Source organism: Streptopelia decaocto (genome assembly GCF_964273445.1).
Source record: "Streptopelia decaocto genome assembly, chromosome: 5".
NCBI classification, from domain to species: Eukaryota; Metazoa; Chordata; class Aves; order Columbiformes; family Columbidae; genus Streptopelia; species Streptopelia decaocto.
The window spans coordinates 16,275,919-16,284,032 of NC_138659.1; the positions used below are offsets into that span (position 1 = coordinate 16,275,919).

At 57.4% G+C, this 8,114-nt stretch overlaps 1 protein-coding gene across 8 annotated transcripts; it reads left to right on the plus strand.

Moving 5' to 3' along the window:
* Positions 1 to 259: 259 nt before the first annotated feature.
* Positions 260 to 7,988, plus strand: PRKAB2 (protein kinase AMP-activated non-catalytic subunit beta 2). 8 transcript variants are annotated; one of them, XM_082053305.1, is made up of 9 exons: positions 260 to 304; positions 1,668 to 1,758; positions 2,693 to 2,870; positions 3,113 to 3,276; positions 4,179 to 4,272; positions 4,850 to 4,970; positions 6,192 to 6,325; positions 6,597 to 6,665; positions 7,121 to 7,988. In XM_082053305.1, exons 3-9 carry the CDS (start codon positions 2,709 to 2,711, stop codon positions 7,196 to 7,198), a joined length of 822 nt encoding a protein of 273 aa, XP_081909431.1. In that variant the 5' UTR covers positions 260 to 304; positions 1,668 to 1,758; positions 2,693 to 2,708; the 3' UTR covers positions 7,199 to 7,988. The 8 variants fall into 8 exon arrangements, with proteins under 8 accessions (XP_081909431.1, XP_081909427.1, XP_081909429.1 ...); XM_082053301.1 differs by having other exon boundaries at positions 285 to 304; positions 1,668 to 1,814; XM_082053303.1 differs by lacking the exon at positions 260 to 304 and adding an exon at positions 390 to 409 and having other exon boundaries at positions 1,668 to 1,814.
* The last annotated feature ends 126 nt before the right edge of the window (positions 7,989 to 8,114 follow it).

Genomic DNA, 8,114 nt, shown 5'->3' on the forward strand with positions numbered 1-8,114 from the left:
CCGAGCCCCAGCCCTGCCCTCAACCGACATGGCCGTCCGCCCGCCGGCTGCGGCGCGGCTGAAGCCACCGCAGCGCACAGCCACGACGTCCGCGCGCCAGGCCAGCTACCCTTCACAACAATGGGCGAAACTGCCCTTAAAAAACATGGCGGCTGCCCGGCAGCGAGGAAGCGGGGCTGCGGGGGGCGCGGCCATAGAGCGGCGGGCGGGGGCGGGCCAGAGCGCCCCGCAGAGGCTGGCGGTGGCGGCGGGGGGTGTCGCCATTTTGGACGGAGGCGGAGAGCGGGGCGGCGGCGGCGGCCAGGTGGGGCGGCGGCTGGGGCCGGGGGTGACAGCGGCGTGTCGTGGCTGGCCGGGCCGCGGGCGGATTGGGGGGCTGGCAGCTGTCCGGGCGCTGCTGCGGGAGACGGTGCGTGAGGCTTGGCTGTGCGTCCCCGCGGGTGACGCCGTCCCCACGGGTGACACTGCGGTGGGTGGCGGGGGCCTGGACGCCGCATTTGTGGTTGACCCCAGCAGCCGGCTCAGAGTCCCGCGGGAGGGCCCTGCCCCTTCCCGCTTCTCCTCGGGGCCATGGCAGACGCCACTTCGCCGTGTCCCGGTCGGGGAGCGGGTGGCTGTGCGTGCTGTGACAGCCCCGCCACTGCCACCGCTGTGCACAGCCTTGTCCCAGTCCATGGAAGGGCAGGTTTCCTCTCCCTGCTCATCCCCTTAACCTTACACATCCCCGAAAGAGGGAGGTGCGGGAGCCCAGGCGGGTCAGGGTGCCCGGGTGACACCGCTACCAGGAGGTGTCAGGTGAGCAGGGAGCTGAGCAGAGACCTCATATCTCCAAAATAAACCCTCTCAGGTTGGGTTTCTCGGCACGGGTCACTGGTGGAGCGGGAGAGGCATTTCTGGGGGAACTGGTGAATTTCACTTTCAGAAGCAAAGTGCGGAGATGGTTGAAAACTGAAACTGAAGGGACCTCGTGATGGCTTCAGCAGGGACCCCCTGACCAGGGACTGCAGCAGGAGCACTGAGATGCTGCGGGTTTTGCTCAGGCTTTGGCATGAGCAGCTATTCCATCAGCACCTGGGATGTACTTGTGTCATGCCATTAGAGCATGCTGTGCTACAGGGCTGATTGTAAGGGACAGCCAGAGGGACCGAATTCCCTTTAGAGAGGTGAAAGAGAAGTTTTCATATCTGTTAACACCTACACCTGTCTCGCGGGTCTGCCTTGGTACAAGAGGACGTTCAGCCTTCCCTGCCTTCTTCCCTGTAGATGAGAAGTAAGGGAGCCTTAGTGGAGATACTGGGGAAGAAGCTCCTCAGCAGCAGGTCTAGTGGCACAGGGGCAGGTTTTGCGAGGAGCTGGCTGAGCCTCCTCCAGGGCAGAGGGGGAAGATACCAGAGAAAGCAGCATGCTCATCTGACCTGGGTCTGCAGGTGCACTTGATCCTCACTGAGAGGGGGTGGAGGTACGGCTTAGCTGCCCACTTGGGCTTTTAGCACTCAGGATTTAAGAAATACTTTTGTAATTGCTCTGTAATTTTCTAAAGTCTGGCTTTGGCTGGCAGCCTTGCCCTGCCCCCTTCGTATAACTTGATCTTCTAAACAAATGAATGTCCAAATGTCACAACTAAGTGCATGAAGCAAGGCTGGCTGCCCTCTTGACTTTCCCTGCAGAGCCCGTGATCAGCACAGTAAGCTGAAAGCTGCAAAATAAGCCCAGGAAGGGGGCAAGAATCCTGTATCCATTTCAGCTGCTGGAAACTGGGTAAAGCCTGAAGAGTCCTGTGTAGTTTGCGGTGGCTTTGTTGTTTGTCCCAAAAGGTGTGTAGTTCTTAATGGCTTGGCACTGTATGGCCAAATCTTCTGCTTTGCCTTGTCTGAGCTGGGTGAGATGGGGGATGAGGGCCCATCTCCAGCTGCAGAGCGACACTGAGGCGTCTGGGGTTGCCCTTCCCTCCCCGCGTGTCTCCAGATGGCCAGACAGGCACCGGAGCGCTCGGTGTGGTCACAAGCAGCCCACCTCGTCGCTGCACTGTGCTGACACAGTGGCTTGCCTTCTGAATGCTGAGTGAATGCCGCCAAGAGCTGAGCCTTTTGCAGACGCTGTGGCATTAGCCCTACACCTTGGCCAAGCTCCAGCTTGGGCGATTCCACTCAGGCACTTTAAATGCTCCCTGTTGCCTTTGTGGGGTGTGAGGCTCCAATCTTCTGCCAGTGAGATCCTGGAGACTTGTTGGGAGCTGCTAAACAGCTGCTGCTTTCACTCCCTGGCTGTTTCCTTGCTGGTTGTAGGGGATTTGTCTGTGGAGCCTGACTGTTGGACTGTGAAACAGGCTCTGTTAACACCAAGCAATTGATTTGCCAGCAGAGATTGGCTTTATTTTTACCTTCACCCCCTTTACTGTGCTGGCTGCTGGGGGCTTGTGTGGGACGCAGCGTAACTGGTATCAGTTTTGTAACAATTACCAGCTTAACTGGAGCCATGGTTCATAAGGATGTGGCTATAATTAGGTCAAGCTGTCTTGTTTGTTAAATTCCCTTCAGCTCCCAAACTTGGCAGTGGGCTTGAACTTTGGGCCTTTTTTAGGATTGCTGTCAGTCTCCCGTGGCAAAGAGCATCGGGAAACTGTGCCTTTGCTTCTCTCCTCGCTGCCAGAGCCCACAGGCACGGCCACACTGCCGTCCTCTTTCTCTCGCAGGGTCTACTGAGCTGTGATGGGGAACACCACCAGCGAGCGAGTGTCTGGGGAGCGCCATGGCTCCAAATCCCACCGTGCAGACGGCTCCGGTGCCGCCCACCCTGCCAAGGAGCACCCGCACAAGATCATGGTGGGCAGCACCGACGACCCCAGTGTTTTCAGCTCCCATGATTCCAAGGTAGGGGCTGGCTGCTGCCTTCTCTGTCCTGCCCTTGGGGGGGCTCTGGCTGGGGCTTCAGCTCACCGGCTGCATGGGGCTGTGGTCCCAGCGTGTGAGAGGTCTGGGCAGAGCTGGGAGGGTGAAGGAGCTCACAATGCCCTCATCTGGGATGTGCAGGTGGGCTGGTAGAGGCCAGAAGGAGATAAATGTGGTTGTGGTTGTTTCTGTATCTCAGTCAGGCTCTGGTTTCCTTTGCTCAGATTCCTGGGGACAAGGAGTTTGTGTCATGGCAGCCAGATCTGGAGGAGTCGAAACCATCCCAACAGGCTCGTCCCACTGTCATCCGCTGGGCTGATGGAGGCAAAGAGGTCTTCATCTCCGGATCTTTCAACAACTGGAGCACCAAGATTCCACTCATCAAGAGGTAGCCAGTCCCTCAGGTCACTCTGTGTTCTCCACTCCATCGCAGGGAGTGTTTTCCGTTTCCTTTCTGGTTGTTGTTCCCTTTGCTCACATGGCTTTCCTCAGTTCACCCAAGCCAGAGGGTCTAAGCACAAACATGGAGTCAGCTTCTTCCCTGGGTGGTGCTGCATGGTGGTGGGAAGTTGTGAAATGGAGGGACAGGACAGGATGGGCCACTTTGCTTGCCCAGGTGGATGTCACACGGCACCTAGTCCTGGCAGCAGAGCCCTGCCCAGATATGTGGCCGTCCCCTGCAGGCTGTCAGCTCTTCCCTTGGCTGTGGTCTCACCCCATGCCTAGTTGTTTTGTTGCCAGCAGGGGCTGTTTATTTGTCCCTCAAATGTCTCCCTGCCCTAATGATGTTCTCACTGTTCTGCAATACATCTGTGATTTCCATGAAAACGTTAAGTAGGACTCTGGGCGTAATCCCAGCAAATCATCTGGAATGGGTTTATCTCAATTACAAGCTTAACAGAGCTGCTACATTTGCTGCCCCCGTCCTGCAGTGCCAGAGCAGGGTTAGATGTGTTGCCCATGCCTCCTCTCCAGCATGTTTTGCACAGGGTGTCTGCCACACTGTTTTTCCGTGGACAGCAGGGCAGGTCTGTGAGCTGGGCTGCCTCCTGCGCTCCTTGCAGCCTCACTCCCAGGGGTCTGAGCCATGCTTGCACTCTGAGCGCTGGCGCCTGTTGTATCTGTCCCTCAGATCACTGAGGATAAGCGAGCCTAACCCTGCATGAAGGTGTTGGGATAAAGGGGCTTGGCAGTGCATGAAAAAAACGCTGTTTTCTTGGACCTCGTGGGAAAGCAGCATCCAGAGCATCAACAGGGTGATGCTTTTGCACGTCTGTTCTCTCTGCACAGCCACAACGATTTTGTCGCTATCCTGGACCTCCCAGAAGGAGAGCACCAGTACAAATTTTTTGTGGATGGCCAGTGGGTTCATGACCCGTCTGAGGTAATGCTCAAAGCTTTATCCCTGCAGATCTTGTCTTCAGGGGACTAGACATGATGTGACTGCAGCAGAGGGGGAGCAGGAGGAGCGGAGGGTATCTGCCGAAATGAGAGAGGCACCTCCATCCTATGAGTCCTTTTGAAGGCTTGTTCCTGTGGGCTTAGACATGCTGTCTGGGGGAGTGTCAGGAAGGTACTGATGGGCAGGGAAGCACCAGGAGGCCTTTAAGCTCCATTCAGAATTGGCTACCTGGGAAGATGAGCCTTGGAGTCAGAACTCGCTTGCAGGTTCTCCTCCAAACTGAATCACATGGTAGCAGGAGGGGAAGGAGAGGACACTTACCCATCGGCGTGTAGCAGGATAGAGGATGAGTATAGGAGGTGATATAGGAGCCTGGGAGTAAAGGGAAATCCCCCCAGGGTAAACAGCAGAGAACTGCAAGCACAGAGCAGAGCTAGACTCTTGGCCACCTGTACTCTGAACACAGAAAAGTCAGTTTGGGCTGGGAGGACCTAAGAAGCATCGTGTGTGCTGTAATTGGAGATGAACATAGAAAGACTCTTACCTCGTTTCTCTCCAGCCTGTGGTCACCAGCCAGATGGGGACGATTAACAACCTGATTCACGTCAAGAAGTCTGACTTTGAGGTGTTTGATGCTTTGAAGGTGGATTCCTTGGAGAGCTCAGAAACCTCAGGTCGGGGTGAGTTTTTGTGGCATTACAGCTTTGCATGTGCTATTTTCCACCTCCTCTCCTCTGAGACTTGCTGCTTTGGGGATGAGCAGACCCCCTGAGCAAAGGTGTGGGCCTGCACCCAGGAAGAGTTTGGCAGTGTGTCCTCAGCAGTCCACAGCTGAGGCTTTGTCTCCATAGAGGGGCTGTGCTGGTGTAACTTGTTCTGTGCTGGCACCGTCCCAGCGCAGGGTCAGTGCCTGTGTGTGTCTGAGGCAGCCATTTCAGACCGGTAAACGGCAGGAACATCACCCCTTTCTGTCTGCTCAACTGTGAGCAAGTCATCCGATCTGGGGTACAAGCTAAGGCAAGAGCAGGACTTGGGTTATTTTCAGCAGCGACTCTTCGTTTTCATGCCAAGGTAATTTGTACTGGTGCTAGCACATCAGAAACCTCCCTCTCTGCTTGTGTTACAGCAGCAGGTTAGGTTACCAAGCAGACACCAGCAGCGCTGGCTTGGTGTTTAATGCTGGCAGGTAGCTCAGTCATTTTTCAGTCCAGGGTGCTCCGAGCACAGCCCACTGTCCCTGTTGTAAATCCCGTCTCAGATACAGCCTCAGCTCCATGTCCTCGCCCAGCTTGGGCAGGAGATTCTTCACTGGAAAGAAGCCAGCAAGCAGCAGGAGCTCCAGTGAGGTGGAGCCCTTCCAGGTGCTGGCTGTTCCAAAGCAATCAGGTCAGATGTGTCTGGGAGGTTCAGCTTCCAGTGACCAGAAGCACCTGTGATCCTTCATGTGGGCTGAGCAGCTGCTCGATCTGGACTTCCCATCTGCCCTTCCTGGGACCTCCTGGTCAGGCAGTTCTGCAGCACCATGAGCATGCAGGTGTGCTGCTTGCTGTGCCCCTGCTGCAAAGGGCAGAGCTCTGGGGCAAGCCGGCTGCTCGCTACAAGGGAGAATGACCCAGCTGTGCTGAGAGCTGCATGCAGGGGTCTTGGGGTGGATCCCACAGGGTCTTGTGTTGTGTCAGTGCATGTACCAGCTCGCAGTTCTGCTTGGAAGTGCCCAGGGCTCGCCTGGCTGCTGATTCTGCTGTTAAAAGTCTGAGCTGTTGCTACAGGATACATGGCCATGGCTCACACAAGATGTTTGTGCCTGTAAGAACCTTCTGTGTCCTTCTCAGTGTCTTAGGACCTACTCTTTGCTCACCAGTCCTGGTTTAGCCACGTAATGTCTTTTCCTGTCTCTTCAGACTTATCAAGTTCACCACCTGGTCCTTATGGCCAAGAGATGTATGTATACCGGCCCGAGGAGCGCTTCAAATCCCCGCCCATCCTCCCACCTCACCTCCTCCAGGTCATCCTCAACAAGGACACAAACATCTCGGTGGGTACCAGCACACTGCCTGCATGTGAAGAGCCACACTGGGGTTGGAAGGGAAGTCCTGTATGCTGGGAGCCTGGTCTCCCCTTCGCATTTCCTGGGAAGAGCATCACTTTTCCCCTTAACCATGCTGGTTTGCCCCCTTGCTCTGTTCCTGTTCAGAACAGCCAGAGGCACTAGCAGCTCAGATTGCCTGAGGTGGTAGCTCCCTGTGATGGCTGGGGCTGGGAGGTCAGGGCTGTGCTGTTCCCCCATGACACTCCTCTTCTCCTAGTGTGACCCAGCACTGCTGCCTGAACCCAACCATGTCATGCTCAATCACCTCTATGCACTCTCCATCAAGGTAAGGGCAGGTCCCTGAGGCTGCCTGGGGAGGGAAGGGGCTACTGTGGCACCCGGGAGCCTGCAGCACCTGTAGAGAGCAGAACCGGGACAGTGTGGGGTGGAGACAGTGGTACAGGGACAGGATGACCCAACGCAAGGACAGCTTGGCTGCCCGGTGAAGTGGGGCACATGCAGGGATGTGGGTTGGGGGCTCCTTGCAGCTCCCAGTTCCCTGTAGCTGCCTCCCCACAGTGTGGTGGAGCTGGGCAGCCCTGGGCTCCCCAGTTGCACACCGGCCCCTTCCCTCGCTCTGCCCTGGCTCCCTGTTGTGGGTGTTGGATGTGTCTCGCTGGCTGTGAGGCTCTGGACAGTGGAGGGGGGGCTGAGGCTGCTCCCTGAGCCCACAGAGCCCTCTTCGCAATGGCTGTCTTGGGGTTGCTGCTCTCCCGCCCACTAACGCTGTGCCTCTCGCAGGACGGCGTCATGGTGCTCAGTGCTACACACCGCTACAAGAAGAAGTACGTCACCACGCTGCTGTACAAGCCCATCTGAGCCGGGGCCTCACCCGCCCCCCCACGCAGGACACGAAACGCCGCTTTGTCTGCACACATTGGGCCACGGGACTGTGGGACAACTGGCCGCTGGCTCCAGCCTCCAACCTGTCAGGGACACAGGCCCCAGCAATGAGCCTAGGGCCACTGGGGCCTGTGACACTGTCCCATCCTACTGGTGTGGCTTGATTTAACCCTTGGTTTCCACCCACCTACAGCTCCCCTTGGCTTCTGCGAGTCTCTGGGGCCCCTTTGCTGCTCACCAGAATGGCCTTCACCAGAACAGGGCTTCACCCTGCCTGTCTTCTCCAGCCTGCAAGGTCCCCAAGGCGGTCCTACCCCTGTGCCCAGCCCAGGAATGTGTCCTACCTGCTGAAGGTTGCTGTGCTGTCCTGGTGATGAGCCTCCAAAGCCACCCCAGCCTCTGCCCCAAGTCCTGAGTGTGGGGCTATCCCCCTCCTGTGCTCCCCAGCTTTGAGGAGGGCTCTGGCTGCAGCCCCAGCCCTCTGCCAGGTTCAGCGTCGAGCCAGCGGGAGAGCTGGTACAGCCAGACACAGCTGCACTTACCTGCCATCAGGACAGCACCATCAAGGACTGAACTGAGTGCTTCTGCGGGGCAGCGCTGACTTTGTCACAGCCAGAGGGACACCTGTGCACACCCCTGCTCTAGGGGGCCTGGGGAGAGCAGAGCAGGGCAGGTATCCCAGGACCCCGGCTCCACTGCCTGCTGCCAGAGCAGCGCCCCGCCACAGATTTTTCTCTATTTATTACAGTATTTATTGTTCTCGGTGCTGCTGGCCTAGTGTTGGTGGGGGGCTCCAGAGCAGTGAGGGGAGGGAGGGAAGGCAGCACCTGGTGGGGCACAGAGGTGCCCTTGAGGTGCTGACGTGGGGCTTAGGGCCACTCCCATGGGACCA

Coding starts and splice junctions, on each gene's coding strand:
- PRKAB2 (XM_082053305.1), top strand. CDS start 2,709: ATGGGGAACACCACCAGCGAGCGAGTGTCTGGGGAGCGCCATGGCTCC. Junction 2,871..3,112: donor TCAGCTCCCATGATTCCAAG/GTAGGGGCTGGC, acceptor TCCTTTGCTCAG/ATTCCTGGGGACAAGGAGTT. Junction 6,666..7,120: donor TCTATGCACTCTCCATCAAG/GTAAGGGCAGGT, acceptor TGCCTCTCGCAG/GACGGCGTCATGGTGCTCAG.